At 40.9% G+C, this 18,051-nt stretch overlaps 1 protein-coding gene across 2 annotated transcripts in view; it reads right to left on the bottom strand.

Annotated features, from left to right (window-relative positions):
* Positions 1 to 18,051, bottom strand: part of ASAH2 (N-acylsphingosine amidohydrolase 2) — a 99,403-nt gene that overhangs the window by 13,181 nt on the left and 68,171 nt on the right. The window contains exons 11-18 of one of the 2 annotated variants that reach the window (XM_059395807.1): positions 16,502 to 16,606; positions 16,287 to 16,368; positions 10,327 to 10,442; positions 9,154 to 9,248; positions 7,516 to 7,555; positions 6,648 to 6,743; positions 3,454 to 3,549; positions 1,283 to 1,429 (exon numbers count right to left, since the gene is read on the bottom strand). In XM_059395807.1, coding sequence (XP_059251790.1) covers positions 1,283 to 1,429; positions 3,454 to 3,549; positions 6,648 to 6,743; positions 7,516 to 7,555; positions 9,154 to 9,248; positions 10,327 to 10,442; positions 16,287 to 16,368; positions 16,502 to 16,606 — 777 coding nt within the window. Of the gene's footprint in view, positions 1 to 1,282; positions 1,430 to 3,453; positions 3,550 to 6,647; positions 6,744 to 7,515; positions 7,556 to 9,153; positions 9,249 to 10,326; positions 10,443 to 16,286; positions 16,369 to 16,501; positions 16,607 to 18,051 lie in introns of those variants that run through there. The other variant, XM_059395808.1, reaches the window with a different exon arrangement.

Raw genomic sequence — 18,051 nt, 5'->3', positions numbered from 1 at the left:
GTGATTTGGTGAGTGCTGTGAAGTGTGTAAACCTGGTGATTCACAGACCTGTACCCCTGGGGATAAAAATATATGTTTATAAAAAATAAAAAATTTAAAAAAAAAAAAATTTGCCAGAAAGACAAGCATAAGTCTATGTGGCTTTGCTGATAAACCTCACTGAATATTTAAAGAAGAAATAACACCAGTATTTTCCATGAACCTCCAGAAAACACAGGAGGAAACACTTGCTAACTCATTCTTTGATCCCAATATTATCCTGACACCAAGGGCAACAAAGAGAACACACGAAAGGAAGATTGCAAATGTCCCTCATAGGCATGAGTATAAAACTTCAGCAAAATATTAACAAAACCAATTCAACAACAGATAAAAAAAGATTCTATACCATTAAGGAAGGGTATTTATTTAGTATCTGAAAATCAACTAATGCAATATACTACCTTAATAGAATAAAAGGCAAAATCTTACATGATCACCTGAGCAGACATGAAAGCATTTGGAACAAATCCAACACCCATACTTCATTAAAAAAACAAACAAACAAACAAACAAAAATAACTTGGCATACAAGGGAACTTTCTCAACTTGATTGATTAAAGTCATTTATAAAAATGCTAAAGGAAACATCGTACTTAACAACTGAGTCCTCTTCCTTCTGATTAGAAACAAGAGAAGGACGCCCAGTCTCACAACATGTCTTCTACACTATACGGTAGACTCCAGTGCATTAAGGAAACAAAAATTAAAAGCCTCCAGAAAAGAAATCCACAAAGAAACAAGTAAGCTTGCTTCTATTCACAGATGACATGGTAGTGTATGTAGGAACTTCTAAGGGATCCACATCCCCCACCCAAAATCTCGTGGGACTAATAAATGATTTAGCAAAGTGGAAGGATACAAGGTCAACATACAATTGTAGTAGTTCAAGTCCTGCCTCATTGCTACGTGCTTTTCCTGTCCTTGATCTAAGAGAACTTTCTGAGCTCTAGTAAATGGTTCCACGACCAACAATTTGAGACAAAAAGAAGCACTTGAATTTTAGAAATTTGATTTTACATCATCACCACCTGGAAAATAAGTATTTCCCCATTTCCACGTCTGCGGAGCTCTGCAGTGTCAAGAACAACCATTATCAATTTGTTAGGACTTATCATTGCTAACAGCAACTTATCATTGTCTATAGCATGATGAGAAGCAGGGGTTGACATTAGACAGTGTCTTTTTCCCATCCTCAGACACAGGTTTCTGGAAGATTCCAAGATCTCTTGGGGAGTCTTACCACTCTGTATGTAGGTTGCGCGGGCTGCAGAACATCCCCAAAATTTTTGCCTATCGGTGTTCTATCCGCAATATTAGGAATTAAGGAGGCTATCAGTTGTTTGAAAAATGGAGGCTCTGGACCTCTGCTCAGGTTGGCTACTGTATCCTAGAACAGAGAGCATCTGCTTAAGGACCACACAATGTAGAGTCAAAGCCCCTTTCCCCAGGCCGCCACCTCCCAGAAATGCCTTCATTAAAGGAAACATGCACAAACACACACACACACACACAGCCTCTCTCTAAGAGATAAAAGCTTAACAAAATGTGGGGCAACTTTGCTAAAATGTGAGTCTAGATGTCCTCAATTTAAACTTTTGTCACTAGGGGAAAGTTTGGGTCATAGATAGCACTTTCACTACCCCAGACCATGCAGTCCTGAGATCAGAGTGTAAATACTATACAAGTTTAGATTCTGGGACAGTCATTTTTCCACTATGTGACTGTAGATAGGAGCCTATCACATGGTCACCCTTTGTACCATGACATCGTGATTATTCTTTTGATTTTTAAAATGTGCTGAGCCTCTCTTACCCAGAGTCAATACCAAGCTTTATTTCCCCCTAGATCCTTCTCTGTGCTAATTAAAAAAACATATAATAAATATACTTTTAACTTAAAAGTTAAGATCTGCATATGCCCTGACTGGTTTAATCTATGTTTTCCACAAAATTTGTGATCTTTAATGGTGTCATTACAACATTGATCTCAAATTTTAAGGAATCCTTCATAATGGACATCGAGCCATACTTTAATAATTTAATCTTTTCAACAGCCATAACATCGATTTGCTGGCCTTCCCTTTCCACAAATGGGAACGTAAGCTGGGAGATACTCAGTATTCTTTTTCGAGATCTCATAGCTAATCTTAGAGAGAGAACCATAACACTGGCTATGACACAAATTTCTAAAATGAATCACACTTTCTCCCTACGTGTCACTATAAAACTTGAAGACTATTTCTGTGGGAGGAACTGTAGACATACAGTCATAATGCAAGTGAAGTCTGAGCCTATCCCTTGGGATGGGTTATAGATTTATACCTTACGTGTGATCAGAATATTCTAGGAGGAGTTACAGCTCTCATGATAAAAATGAAAGCAGTTCTACTTTGGTTAAAAAAAAAAAAAAAAAGATCAGACCTAAAATGGAGAGGAATGCTATGATAAAACAATCATCAGACAATTAAAATACATCTTCAGTAGATACCCTGTAGTGAAATTTCCTATGGTCAGCAATTAGGTGGAGGCATATGGAATTGCCAATGTTCCATTGTTTCAATCCACAGAAGCAGCTGTATCATTTGTTTCCACTCCATCTAACCAAGCTCTTTCTCTGAAAGGGCTTTGTTGTCTTTGCTATGCGGTAATTGTGTCCCAGGTTTTACTGGGGCTTACAGTGTATTATATAAAGATCTGCCAATGATATTAAGCCCTTTTTCCTGCCTACTGGCTCATCTGCTGAGGCCAGAGTCAACTTCATTGAGGTCCACAGGTGGGGGTGCTTCTAATTCAGCGTGTTGAGGTGTATATATTCTAGTTCAATGCAAAGTGTACGCATTGCACAGTTACACTCCATCATCTCTCAGCCTCTAGTGATCACAGCAACTGCCTTATTTTTGAGCCACCAAGAAAGTAAAAACATGTCACTGATTATAATCATTAATTTCCTCTGATGGGAAGATGCATCCTTGTTTCAGAGATGCTGCACTATGGGAAATCGGCTTCTCAGAAGAATGACCTGCTCAACTCATGAAGTGATTGGAGAGACTCTGGCCAGGACTGGAGAACACTGGTCCAGCCCCCGGCTACAGTTAGAATAAGCCCAATGACTCGCATCTCCAAACCACTTCACTCATCTGAAAGATGGAGAGAAAATGATACCTCCATACTTTCACAGGATGATCACGAAGATAATATGAGATAATATATGTGAACAAAGCTGTCGCCACGGCGAGACACTAATGGCATCGGACTTCACTAATGGTTTTGTTTCTTAGAGATACTTTGTAGCTACTAACTTTTTAAGTACAAATGGTTTGAAAGAAACTGAACATTGGAAGCTCAGGTTTTCTTCTGTTTCACTCTGCATCTCCCTGCTCCCAAGACACACATGCATACGAGTTTTGATTACCGTAGCAATGGCCTTAGCAAGGCCTCGGAAGAGCTGGATATATGCGGACAGAGTGTGTGGTCCATAAATTGTAGATGCTGCCTCATACCGCTGAGCCTGCAGGAGACACAGCACCGAGTCTTACACCATTCTGTGTGTCTCCACGCATTCACAGAGGTGCAACGTCTTAGAGGAGGGGTGTGAGGGATGTGAGGTTGGACATTTCCACTTACCAGCTAAAATAAATGGCTCCCATTAACTGCTAAAGACAATGGGCTCTCTTGGTTTATACCATTTGGAATGTCAGTCTATCTAATCTGAGAGAGGGGAATAGCTCTTAGCTTAAGTCTATCTTAAGTCTATCTTAAAATATAAATGCTGGCCTTCAAGGAGCATAGCAAGATGGAAAAAAAAATAAGGGAAGTGAGGGTCTCAGTAACTCCTGGGGAAATTGGGCGTTGATGGTACTGTCTGGAGAAGGACATTTAACCATCACACAGTTATAAAACCAAACAAGTTACAACTCCTTACACTGAACAGCGAGACTCTTGTTGTTCCACAGGAATCCCAGACTCATTGCCGCAAAGACACCTGTTCTCCCTGCGACGTCCATCATCCCAGTGAATGCCAACCTTCCGCCATCTTAGACTCTTCCCTCTCCCTCATCCTATATCCTGGAAGTCTCCAAGTGACCATTACTTGGAATCCCTTGAATTCTTTCATTTTCCTCTGTCTCTCCTGATCTTACTGTGGCCAAACTCTTGGCTCTCAACCAGATAATAAGGACAACTTCCTAATCAGTTCTCAGCCCCCACACCTGCCCTTCTAATTTGTTTTCCAACACTGTCATCCTAGTGACCTTTTTAAATCAAAACTTGATCAGAACATCCCTTCCTTGGAATTCTACTGCTGTTTTCCAAAACGACCTCCTTCCTTATTGAGGTCAAGCTTTGTAGCAGAGCATAAAAGATGCTCTACCAACGAAAACCTCCCCATCAACCAGCTCCCATCTCCCCACTCTCAACTACTCATGGCCCCTCAAACATACTAACTCAGCACCCCCAGGCCACTGCATGTCCAGTTTCTTCCTTATGGGATTCCTCCCTCACTTTTATTTCCCGAACTAGTCCTACCCATTCTCAAGAACTTAGACAAGGGTTACATCTTCCTGAAAATCTGCAAGTCTCCATTCTCAAACACCCAATAAAGACTAGTGCACTTTCTCTTTCTTTTCCTATTACCTTATACGTCCCTTTTATAGCAATGAGATTAATTGTTCTGCCTTTCACTAGATCCTAAATCCTAGTACTCTTGAGGGTAGGGGCAGATTTTTACTTATTGTTATGCCCAGATAGTGCCTAGTATAGTATCTGTCTCAACCCATGTCTGTTGGATGAATTAGTGAATAAATTAATATTAATCCTTGAAGGAACATGGCCCTGAGAGACGTTGTAGGAGTTCCTAACCTTATTTGTGCCCTGGACTCCTATGGCAGTCTGTAGGGCCTGTGCACCCCTCTCAGAGTAAATGTTTCTAAATGTATAAAATGAAATACATTGTTGACAAAGGAAATGAATCAGACTGAAATATATTTAATCAAAGAAAAATAAACCATGTTTGTGATAAGATAATGTTTGAAGAATAATGTTTGTCCGTCTTTACTGAACAAGAAGTAATGTTTGTGCTTCTTTACTGAGTAACAAGATCTAGTAACAGATCTAGTAACTACTATGATTCTAAAATAGTGATGAGAGGGGAGTTGTTTCCAAATCTGCAATAACTCTCTGTGATGTAAAAAGTATCTGTGGTTCCTGTTGGTGACAAAGTCAGAGCTACTGTTAATATTATTGCCATTTGTTACCTACATTCCTAATTGAAGGAAATTCTACATAAGAGTTACAGAGAAATGAAAAAAATGGATAAATGAAAAGTATTCTCATCCAAGTTTGCCTCATTTAAGAATCTTTGTTCAAGAGAATTTCCTAGAAGGCAGAGAATTTCAGGAAAGTCAACAGAGTCACAGGGCAGATGCCACTGTTGGCATCATGGGACATTTGTAAAAAATTAGATTGTATGCCTCTGTCTGGACTGCCAAGAGACTCAAGCAGATGTATCAGCAAACATGAACTATGGGAACTAGACGGTCCCCTTGCTTCGGACAACTACTGTTAAAAAGTCAAGCAGAGAGAGTCAATTATCATATGGTTTCACTTATTTGTGGAGCATAACAAATAACATGGAGGACATCGGAAGAAAAAGAGGAGAAGGGAGTTGGGGGAAATTGGAAGGGGAGGTGAACCATGAGAGACTATGGACTCTGAAAAACAATCTGAGGGTTTTGAAGGGGTGGGGGGTGGGAGGTCGGGGTACCAGGTGGTGGGTATTATAGAGGGCATGGATTGCATGGAGCGCTGGGTGTGGTGCAAAAGTGATGAATACTGTTATGCTGGAAATAAAAAATAAATTAATTAATTTTAAAAAAAATTTTAAAGCAAAAAGAAATAAAAAGTACTTGGGGACACCTGGGTGGCTTAGACACCTGCGTGGCTCAGCAGGTTAAGCCTCTGCCTTCGGCTAGGGTCATGATTCTAGGATCCTGGGATGGAGCCCCGAATCGGGGCTCTGCTCAGCCAGGAGCCAGCTTCCCCCTCTCTCTCTGCCTGCCCCTCTGCCTACTTGTGATCTTTCTCTCTCTCTCTGTCAAATAAATAAATAAAATATTTTTTTAAAAAAAAGTACTTGAGCTACTGTCTGCACTATTTGCAATCAAAGAAACATCACCTCTCCTAAATTCTATGAGACTTTGTTTCTTAATTTATGTCATGGATATAATAAAACCCTACTCCAGGGCTTGTTGTGAAGATGACTGAAGATAATATTTGCAAAGTGCTGAGCTAGTACATTCAATAAATAGTAGTATTAGTGGGAGTTTTCTCTGCTTCAGGCACTAGAAGCACTATGGACAGTACCCCTGATGAAATACTTTATTTCAGAAAAAGTCAACATCAGTAAGACCTGAATTCTGACTTGAACTTGGAAAGGGCAAACCTAGAATGCCCCAATACAACCTCTGGCTTATCATCTTCTCCTCTTTCCCAAAACAAAAGCATCTCTCAAAAACACCATTAAGAAAGTCTAGAAGGAAAACCTGCATTTGACACAAGAATCTTGATGAGGGGGTAGTTCATTTAAACACCGAGAACTTTCCACTTTACCTGGTATTCTTCAAAGGTGGTAATATAATGTGTGTACACATTGCACAGACCCGAAATCACAATGGTCATATTCTCCATCCCATTGGTTGCAAATTCCTAGTGGGGGAAAGGTAGAGCCCGATAAAATTACTCTCCATTGTAATGTACATTGTCAGCCCAGTTAAACTTAACATATGATCCTAGATGGGAGCAGTGGTGGTGGAGGGTGTCTCTTCTAACATCACTCATAATGATCAGAACTGCCAACGAATGTAGAAGTACAGTGAGTCCTTGAGGAAAAGTTAGAGCCATAACTACACTACAGTTGGGCAAATTGATGGACCTGTGAACATCTTAGTGATAACATTTGCAGGTGGAGAATCGTCTTATTACTGAACGACAGATATTTTATCCATCTCCTAAATGGATACTAACTAACCATAGTAGTTATTTCCAACTCCAAGTAATAAGATCTCTGTTGATTATGTCATTCTAGAACCACTTGCAATGTTTCCTGAATATAAATAAATAGAGATAAGATCCAGAACTCTTAACATGTGTTAGATTTTATTTAGACAGGACTTCATGATATTAAGGTACTTATGGTGATTTGGTATTTAATCCATAAAACCATCATCAATTTCTAAATTGTTAATATATAAAGAGCAATAAATTATTTAAACCTGATTCTAGTTCCCTTATAATCTTTAAGCTTGTTCTTATACCACTAATATTTCATATTCACCTCTAGGTATTACTTTCAGGAACTGTGAAACTCTGGTCATCTCAGCAAAGATTAATTTAAAAGGTATCAGATTACAGGAATAAGGGAATTCTTTTCTCTTCATCAAATATAAATCATAGACATTTCATTTCATTTTTAACTTACAGCTTGAACTGCCTCTCGAAGTCTCCGTCCAGACATGGTCCTGAGTCAAGAAAACAGATTTATCTAAGTGTTTTCCTACTCAGATTGTATGCAAAAAATACAGGAAAAACTCAGAGTGAGAGACGGGTGTGATCCTGGCTCATAATACTATATGGTAAGTTTCATAGGAGCTCTACGGCAAAGCAAAGCAAAAATTGAGCTTTTTGTCCCTAGCTGTCTTATCTTGAAAATAAATCCTGTACTGAAAACAGACAACTTGTAGGGGGAAAGGGAATCAATAAATACCCCTGGCAAAGACCATAATCATTTTCCATTCTTTGTTTCAGCAGAAGTAAACTGTTCATGTTCTATGTTAGTAAAAACGGAGGCAGGTAGAGAGTGCATCGCTCCTGCCTAGGAAGAATGTATCATTTCTTTCCTTCATCGAAACCTTCAATAAAACAGAGCACTTACTACAGAAGAGGCCCACTTCAAAATGCTAAGGATTCAACAGGAGGAAACTTACATCCCAGAGAGGAAGGTGGTCAGCAAGCAAATATAAGAAGTGAGAGGACAGCAGGTGCTATGGGAAATGTAAGGCAGGGTAAGGATGACAGGGGGTGGTGGTTGTTCTTGTGATGAGGAGGCCAGTGCTAATGCTATGGGAATATGGCTGTGATGGTGGTAATGGTGGTGGTGGTAATGGTGGTGAGGACAGTGTCCTATGTCAGTATGAAGAGCATCTCTGTTAGAGATCCAAGCCGAGAACCGAAAGAATAGAAGAGCCGGCTGTGGTCACGAAAGGAGGCTAAGTGTTTCAGGCAGAAGGAACCAGAAGTTCATAAGCCCTAAAACAGGAGCATACTTGAAGCAGTGCAATGAAGCCAAGGTGGCTGAAGGGGGGGGTGAGTAAGGGGGAGATGGTTATGAAATCAGATCAGAGAGGTTGCACAGGGAAAATCTCAATGGGGCCCTTGCAAGATGTTGTAAGGGTTTAAGAATTTACCCAGAGTAAGATGGGAAGCCATTGGAAGATTCTGAGCTCTGGCTAAACTTGGGTTTTGAAGGGATTTCCCTGACTGCAGTATTGAGAAAAGGCTATAGAGGAGTAAAGGGAGAAAGCAAGCAGGTGAAACGGGAGGTGATGGCGGTAACCTATGGGAAAGCTAATGGTGGCTGGGCGGAATGTGCAAAATTCGCTGTGACACTGAAAGTGGGAGAAACTGAAAAGCAAGAGAATTCAGCAATGACTCCAAGGTTTAGAAAGATATAAATGGGCTACTTACTGAAACAGAGAAGACTGCTTAAGGAGCAGATTTCAATCTTTCCTGCTTCTAATACTTCAACTGTTTCCAGTATCTGTATTTTGATACTACATCAAGTCTTTCTGCTGACATAGTAATGCACATCATTTACATTTGCAAGCAGTTTTTCAAATGTTTGTTTGCTACAATTTACCCACTAGAAATACACAGCGAAAGATTTACTCTTCAGAGGCGCACGGAAAGAGGGCTGAAATATTTGTCACTGTTGCCAAAATGGCAGCGTAAGATACAAAGGAGTGAGTTCAGCATTATGGCCCGTGAGAAGAAGCAATTCCAACAGAAACACATACATTACGATTACATTTTTAACTACAGAATAACAAAGGAGACTTACGTAAACTCCCCAGGGATGGCAGTTATGGCCAAGTACCCAATCGTGACAATCTGAACATCAACAATATCTGGGTGCCAGGGGTGAGGTTTTGTCAACTAAAAACCCAAAACATGAAAACTGTGTTAGGGATGTTGTTCTTTCTATGGGCAAAAGACAGAAGATGCTCACACAAGTTCCTTTATGGATAAAAGGATTGACAATGTGTCCAGTTCCTTTGGGTGCTTTCGCCCATCAGCACAGATCTTCTATCTAATGAATGAGATAGTATGGGATACTCAAACTGGTCATAACATAAGGATCTCAGATGCATTCACCTGACTTCCTTCCTCATCAATGAAGTTGTTGGTGGATCTGGCGACCTAGAATCACAACGTGTAACAGGTAACCAAGGGTTCTCTTGGAGCACCGTGGTGACCATCCTTGCCAAGATGGATATATAATTCTACATTTGGAACAGCTTCACTTAATCATTACTCTTTGGATTCTCATAGCACTTTAAAAATTTGCAGTTACCAAGTCTTGCCTTACTCTCCCAAGTTTTCTCCAAGACAATCTCCCTTTTCCCAGGTCAGATTCTTGTAGAAGCTCTCCCTAGATTCCTTCCTTTCCTCTTTCTTTTTCCTGAAGAATTTCAATTGAATGTTAGGGGGAAAAAACTCAAAAATATTTTCTACATCAGTAATTTATATTACAAACACTGACACGACCTTTTGATGTTTAGAATGTAAAAAATCCATGGTCCAAAGGGAGTATTAAAAGACTATTGCTTTAGTTGATCGTGTTGTCTGAGTTGTGAGAAAATTGAGATAAGAACATGTCCTTTTTTTTTTTTTTTATGACCTGAGGATGTTTTCCTCTGCAGAGAATTATATATGAACTCCTGTCCTGGAGTAAACAAGAATGAATCCTGAATAAGATATATGTTGATCACAAATTCTTCCTTTACTACTGTTTTCACCATTCTAGCTATCTATCATGAATTTTAAGTTGCAATACTTAATAATAATACCCCTTATGCTTTAGATTCTTAACATAAATATTTTTAATGTTAAAAATTTGATGTGGGAATGTCTAAATAAGAACTCTGTCCATAAGATCTATCATTTGTCTCTGACAAGTTATGTTTTAAAATAACAATATACTAATTTTACCATGATAGTCAAAATGCATTACCTCTCCAGTGTGAAGGAGAATTGGCTTTGGTTTATGACACTCTTTGATTTCTTCAGATGGTTTGCCCAGGATTTGATCCCGAAGACTGTCCCAAAATGGATCCCCTACTGTTGTCCCTATTTAGGAATGTTAGGATTAGTGTGATTCCAACCCTCTGAACAATGCCATCACTTTGACAAATGTACGACAATGCCTTTATTGCAAAGATTTTATTAAGGTTGTTGCCCAGTAATTCCAAACAGTATGAATAATAGAAGAGGTAAAATTTCCTGTGCATCCTAAAATAGGAGTCATTATTGAATTAGATCCCTGTTGTGGCTGATAGAATAAAAGAGAGTATTTTTTTCAATGACCTTAAAGTTTTGTTTCCATTGCTCTTCCTCATCCATGTTGCAAAGAAAAATAATACACTATAATTAACTGTAGATCTAGGAATGAAATCACCTTTCCCATTTGAAAAACTAAAAATGACACCCCCAACTTGAAGTACTGATTGCTCAGCTTATGGTCAGAGGAAGAGGCTCTCTTAACTCCCCACTTATTTATCTACACAAAAATCACACTTAAATGCCATAATCGGGGGGAAGTTCTGTTGACTCTGAAACCTACGAACTTAGAATCTATAATCCATTAGGGAAATATAACAATTATAAACATGCAGGACTTAGCAACAGAGCACCAAAATATAAGAAACAAAACTAACAGAGATGGAGGGAGAAAGAGATACTCAACAGTCATGGTTAGAGTATTAATAACCCACTTGCAGTAACAGATGGGACAACCAGTCAGAAGATCAACCATGAAAATGCAAGCAACATGAGAAACCAAGTGGCTGTACCAGGTACCTGCTCGTACCTCCCTCCACACAAGAACATAACAGACACTTCTTAAGCGCCTACGGAACACTGCCTGGGACCGACTGTACACTGGCCATGAAAAAACCCCAGTGAACTTTAAAGGGTACACATCATACAAAGTACATTTTCCAACCACAAAGTAATGAAACTAGGAATAAATAACAGAAGAAAATTTAGGAAATTCACAAATATGTGGAAATTAAGCAACACGATCATAAACAGTGGTCAAGGAGGAGATTAAAAGAAAATATGAAAACATTTTTAGAGAAATACAAATAAAGACACCGTATACCAAGACTTATGGGAAGCAGCAAAAGAAGTGCTTAGAGAGAAATTTATAGCATTAATGCCCATATTAAGAAAAAAAGGGGATAGGGACCTAGCAAGAAGGGAAAGAAAATAGAAGCCTTTGTCACCCCACAGAAAAACCACAATTAGCGGCTCACAAATGAAGGTAGTCCCAGGAGGGCTCTAGAGTCCAGTTAGGAACCTATAGCACAAAACATGGAATAATCACCTAGAAAGGACCCCTGGAAGGATTAACTTAGCTGAAACAGTGAGGATCAAAGAAGTGCAGAGACTCTTGGTCTCAGCTACATGGTCGATGCCGTCCCAGCATCCAGTGGCTGCTCCGTGGAGGACCCCAGCAGTCCCTGCCACTACACAGCCCTCCCCTGACAAACAAAGACCCCAGCAGTCTGCTCCATGAAGGACACCAGCAACTTTGACGACTTAAGTCGCCAAGAGCCATCACTGCCATCACCACCACCATGGACTGCCCCCTGCCCCAGAGGATGAGCTGTTGCTTCCTCACCCATTAGGAGCTTCTACACACCACCCTGGGTACAGGTTTGCAGCCCCCACCCCCAAGTGCCCCTGTTTGCAGAGCTCCACCTGCTCCATGCACACCCATGTCAGAATCCAACATTGCGTGAGCACCACATGTGACTGTGCTCCAGACCCTGGATCGGGAACTGCTCGGTATGTACCTGAATCCTAGGCACCAGAGCCACCGCTGAGGGCTATCCTGGACCCCGACCCACTGTCCTCAGCAAGCTCCTGCACTCCAATCCCCAGCTGCACGGCTGCTCCATATGTACCCACAACTCGGGTGCGGAGTCTCTACTGCTGCTGGAGAGCCTGTGGCCCGGACCCTGGAGCTACCCTTGCTCTATGAGCGCCTCTGCTCCAGATCGCAGACCTGTCACTGACCCATGGGCATCAGCTCTCAGTGCCTCTGCTACTGTAAGGGCACCCACAAGCCTGACCAAACCCCAAGAGAGAGCTCCTCGGCCATGACACTCCCAGTGGGGAAAGAGATCAGGAGGATTTCAGCAGCAGCCTGGAGATCCCAAGAGCACGGATGGCAGCTGCAGACATTTGAGGACGCCAGGGCCTTGGCGTTTGAAGACCTATGTGATCTTCACCGGTGCTGAACTAAGCTAAAAAGGACTGTATGGACACTACGCCACTTGCCCTACCCTGGATCTGGAACTACCACGGCTCACCCATCCTATATCCCTGCACACCCCCGTGGGTAAAGGTCCTTCCCCTGACAACCAGTTTGCAAAGTCTAAAAGAGGTGGCTTTATCCAATATACAGACAAAATTCCAGGCTCCAAGAAACAGCAAAAATCAAGGAAACGACACCACCATTGGAACACAATAGTTTTCCAATAATGGATCCCCCCAAAATGGAGATCTATGACAAATCATTTGAAATGATTTTTCAAAAGATTTTACTTATTTATTTGAGAGAGAGAGAAAGCACAAGCAGGGGAAAGGAGCAGAGGGAGAGGGAGAAGCACACTTCCCACTGAGCCAGGAGCCTGGTGGGAGGCTCGATCCTAAGACCCTGACACTGTGACCTGAGCTGAAGGTAGAGGCTTCACTGACTGAGCCACCCAGGCGCCCCTTGAAATAATTTTTTTTTTTTTTAAGAAAGCTCAACAACTAGAAGAGAACACAGTTAGACAACAAAACCAAGAAAATAATATAGGAACAAAATGAGAAGTTCAATAGAGAGACAAAAATCATTAAAAAGAATAGAAATTTTGAAGCTGAAGAATATAGTGAATGAAATGACAACCCAGTCAGGTACACCAACAGCCGATCTGATCAAGCAGAAGAAATTATCTGTCAATTCGAAGACAAGTTATTTGAAATTACCCAATCAGAGGAAGAAAATAAAAATAAAAAAGAGTGAAGGGAGCCTACATGAATTATGGAACAGAAAATGCTAAAGGGAGTTCTTCAAACTAGAACGCAAGGATACTAATAGTACATAAAAGATATGAAAGTATAAATCTCACCGGTAAAGGTAAGTACATAATTAAATTAAGAATACACTAATACTTTAATGGTAGTATATAAATCACTAAACTCTAGTATGAAGTTTAAAAGACAAAAGTATTAAAAATAACTAAAGCTACGGGCACCTGGGTGGCTCAGTCATTACGTGTCTGCCTTTGGCTCGGGTCATGATCCCAGGGTCCGGGGTTTGAGCCCTGCTTTGGGCTCCTTGCTCAGCGGGAAGCCTGCTTCTCCCTCTCCCACTCCCCCTGCTTGTGTTCCCTGTCTTGCTGTCTCTCTCTCTCTCTGTCAAGAAATAAAAATATTTTTAAAAATAAAAAATGAAAAAGTAAATAACTAAAGCTACAATAATCTGTTAATGGATATATAATGTAAAAAGATGCAAATTATGACATCAAAAAACACAAGATATGAGAAGAGGAAATAAAAGGATAGCTTTTGCATGCAATCAAAGTTACGTTATCAGCTTAAAATAGACTCAATCCTTCTCAAACTCCTTCCAAAAATTGGATAGGGAAGACTACTCCACAACTTGTTTTGCAAGACCAGCGTCATCCTGATATCAAAGCCAGGTAAGACACTACAAAAATAGAAAATTTTAGGATGATATCCCTGAGGATTATAGAAGAAAAATCCCAAACAAAATACTAGCAAACTGAATTTAACAGCAGATTTAGAGGATCACACACCAGATCAAGTGATCTGGGTAGTTCAAAATATGCAAATAAATAAATATGACACACCCTATTAATAGAGTTCAAAATAAAAATCAGATGATCAATTCTGTAGGTACAGAAAAAGCACTTGACAAAAGTGAACATCCTTCCATGTTAAAAACTGGACATATTGGGTGTCATATAATAAAAGTCAACAGTGAGAGGTTGAAAGTTTCCCCACTGAGATTAGGAGCAAGATAAGAGTGCCCACTCTCACCACTCCTGTTCAGTGTAGTATACAACTTTTCCACCACTTAAAATTTAAAAACCAGTGTTCTCTGTTTACCCATTAATGTTGGGATCCATATTTCGTTTTACAAGCTTTTCCCTGTTTTTAGGTTCGCTTTGGGTTTTTGGCTCTTGAATTTTGTTTGTCACCAAGAAAGCTAAGAGTAGACGTTAGTAAATTCCAGTTCTATAATGTCAAGAATTTTAAAAATTTAAATTGGTTAAAAATCCTTCATATTTGAAAAACCTGGACTCGAATATCTTAAATTCTTATTTGTGCTTTTTTCCCCTCCCCCTTTTAGTATAAGGTGTTTATAGGGTGAAAAGTGGGCCTGTCTCAAGCCCTTTCTACCTTATTGATAAGATTCTACTCCTTGCAAAGGAACACAGCAGGCTGGACATGTTTGGGCATGTTTGCCAAGACTAGGGGCCCATCCCATAGAGTAACATCTTAACATGAGCCATGTTTTAGGGAGAGAGGCCTCTGCCCTTTTCTCTGGTAGAAAACACAACAGTTTCTCTCAGAAAAGGAATGATAGTGTGTCTTCCTGTTAACCAGTCAGCACCCCTGAATCCCCAACTCCGAAAAAGTCATAGCCAGAGCAATAAGGCAAGAAAAAGAAAGAAAAGGCATTGACATTGGAAAGCAACAGTAAAATCATCAGATGGAGAAAAACAAATACTGGAGGTTCTTGCTTCTACGTGGCCAAAAATCATAGAAATGAGAGTAAAATGATGGTTTATCAGGGGCTAGGGTGTGCGGAAGACGGGATTTGTGCCTGGGTCAAAGGGCTTAGCCACAGAAAGGAATGAACTACTGATAAATTGTACAACACAGATGAACCTCAAAAGCATGAGCTAACAAATGCCACATTTTTTTTTATGATTCCACTTACAGGAAATGTCCAGAATAAGAAATCAGAGAGACAGAAAGATCGGGGACTGCTTAGTTCTGGGGGAGATGAAGGATGGGGGTTGTGAGAGCTAAAGAGTCTGGGGCTGTTTTTTGAGGTGAAGAAAATTCCCTAAAATTGACCATGGGATGGTTACCTATATCTGCAAATATACTAAAAACCACGGAGTTGTACACTTTAAATAGTACATTATACGGTATGTGAATATATCTCAATAAAGCTGTTAAAAATTATTGTTCTAGGAAATTAGACCACCCAGAATGAAATATTACCAGGAAAGATGAGGCAAATGTCTCAAATTGCAACTGTATTCATCAATTTGTCAGTCAACAGTTCCAAAATATAATATATAAAAAGCAGGAATGAAAGAAGCCAAAATATTTCCTACAGGTGAGACTCAAATATTTTTCCATCTTCCCTACTTCACAGCACATGTTACTACGGAGATGATCACGATGAAAGTAGGAAGCCTACAATCCTCAGTTATAAATTTGTGGAAATGCACATAGGAAGAGGACTTGGCAGCCTGCGTCTGGGCTCCTGAAGACCTCTGCCTGGAGGACTCTGGGCTTCCGTAAAGGCATTCATTAGCAGACGGCAGAGCGAACTCCTATCATTGAAGGTAAAATGACAACCCCACTCTGTACTCCTCCCAAGTGCACCCTCGTGTCAGATCCGTTAAAAACCATCCATCTGTAGAATGAAATGCAAGGGGAAACTGTCTCCGATTCTGTTTGAATCAATGGAAGCTAAGTTCCAGGAGACACGCATCCCTGGGAAATCTGGATGCTATGGACACACCTGGAAAGCACACACACACCCACATCTAAAGATAACAGTAAAAAACCATAAATGCATGGTGACCATTAGACCCTTCCAAACCCTAAGGCTTTAGAACCTGGAACCACAGATTTCATCCGACAGCACCTTACCCTGCGTAAAATTGAGGCTCCCGAATCCGTCAATGGTCCCAGCCGCAAAACTGTAGCCCAGTGCGGGTTTACATGTTTTTACCTAAAGGTGAGAGTTTTAAAACAACACAAAAATACAAAGTAAACACAAACAAGAAGTTAAACTTCCGGTAAGTCATGAGATCAGACCACAGCTTTACCTCTGGGTCATCATCGTGTGACTCAGTGATACTTACTGTGTGTGTGGAGTTGAGCTGGATGGTGACATCCGTCATATTCACCCACTGATGAGCCGCAACCAGTGGTCCCGTGACCTCCTGGGAGGCGGAGTCATACAGTTCCTAGAAAACCCATGCAGGCTTACTGTTAGTAGCAAAAGAGCTCAAATGAATAGTACCAACTGTGCCCAATAAGTACCATTTGGAGAAGCATCTGTCCACCATGTTTTGTTTTGTCAGCTGCTTAGAAATGGCCACTACCCACGCTGCTCTCTCTGCCCACCCCCATTGCTTCCCAGATGCCCAGCGTCCCTAAGACCTGGACCTGTGTCCACTCCCCCACAAATGGGACAGTCTAGTGATACAGGCTGTGGCACAAAAGTCCTCCCTTGAAAGACAGTCAAGAAAATTTAAGATAAGGAAGAGGCTCTCTTTGCCAGGATGAAAGCATAACCTCAGGGATTCTCCCTCAGAAGCGGTGGCTGGAAAGACTCTGTACTCCCCCACCATCCACCCTTTGAGATTCCTCCTTTTTTTCCCTTTTTTTCCTGTAGGATTAATTGACGCTTTTTCCATCTCGTGGGAAATATGAGTCAGCATTTCAGAAACAGCTTGTCCCACCTTACCACATGCCCCTTTTCCTGACACTTGCCTGTCTCCCACCCCCAATTCGACAGCCAAGTGGGGGTTCTTGGAGCGAGCTGTCAGTAACACCAGCTGCCTCCCTGATTAGGAGCAAGGTTGTTCCTTACTGAGAAGAGAATCCAGAATGTGGGACAAATCCCTGTGACTCCCAGGCCCAGAACAGTAACAGCATTTCTGACACCAAACTGTGTCTAAATAAAATCGCTAAATAGAATCTATTCATCTAGAACCATCCACTGGTAATACCACAGTAATTAGAAAGAAACTGTAGCAATAAGGCTGGCTGGTGCCTCACATTTTTAAGGGTGTTTTAGTTCTTCCTTTGTTGCTCCTGAAACATTTCAGGACCCATGAGCAAAATATTTACTGAAACACATGCATGGGCTCACACATACGCAACAAAGGTACAAGTTAGCCACGTGAAAGAAGAGATATCCAACTATGGGAGAGATCTCATCCTGAGGTCACCCTCTGTCTTTTCAGCCAGAAATGTGTCTCCAGAAGAGTGGAGGCAAAATATGGGGCCACAGGGGCTCGTGGGTGGCTCAGTTGGTTGAGTGAACGCCTTCAGCTCGGGTTGTGATCCTGGAGTCCTGGGATCAGGTCGCACATCGGGCTCCCTGCACAGTGGGGAATCTGCTTCTCCCTCTGACCCTCTCCCTTCTCATGCTCTCTCTCAAGTAAATAAATAAAATCTTTAAAAAAAAAAAAATATGCTGGGATTTCATCAAGATCAAAAGCTTTTGCACAGCAAAGGAAACAGTTAACAAAATCAAAAGACAACTGACAGAATGGGAGAAGATATTTGCAAACGACATATCAGATAAAGGACTAGTGTCCAGAATCTATAAAGAACTTAGCAAACTCAACACCCAAAGAACAAATAATCCAATCAAGAAATGGGCAGAAGACATGAACAGACA

The sequence above is a fragment of the Mustela nigripes genome, chromosome 4, assembly GCF_022355385.1.
Source record: "Mustela nigripes isolate SB6536 chromosome 4, MUSNIG.SB6536, whole genome shotgun sequence".
NCBI lineage: Eukaryota > Metazoa > Chordata > Mammalia > Carnivora > Mustelidae > Mustela > Mustela nigripes.
The sequence above is the reverse complement of the archived record's forward strand: the minus strand, read 5'-3'. Positions and strand labels throughout refer to the sequence as shown.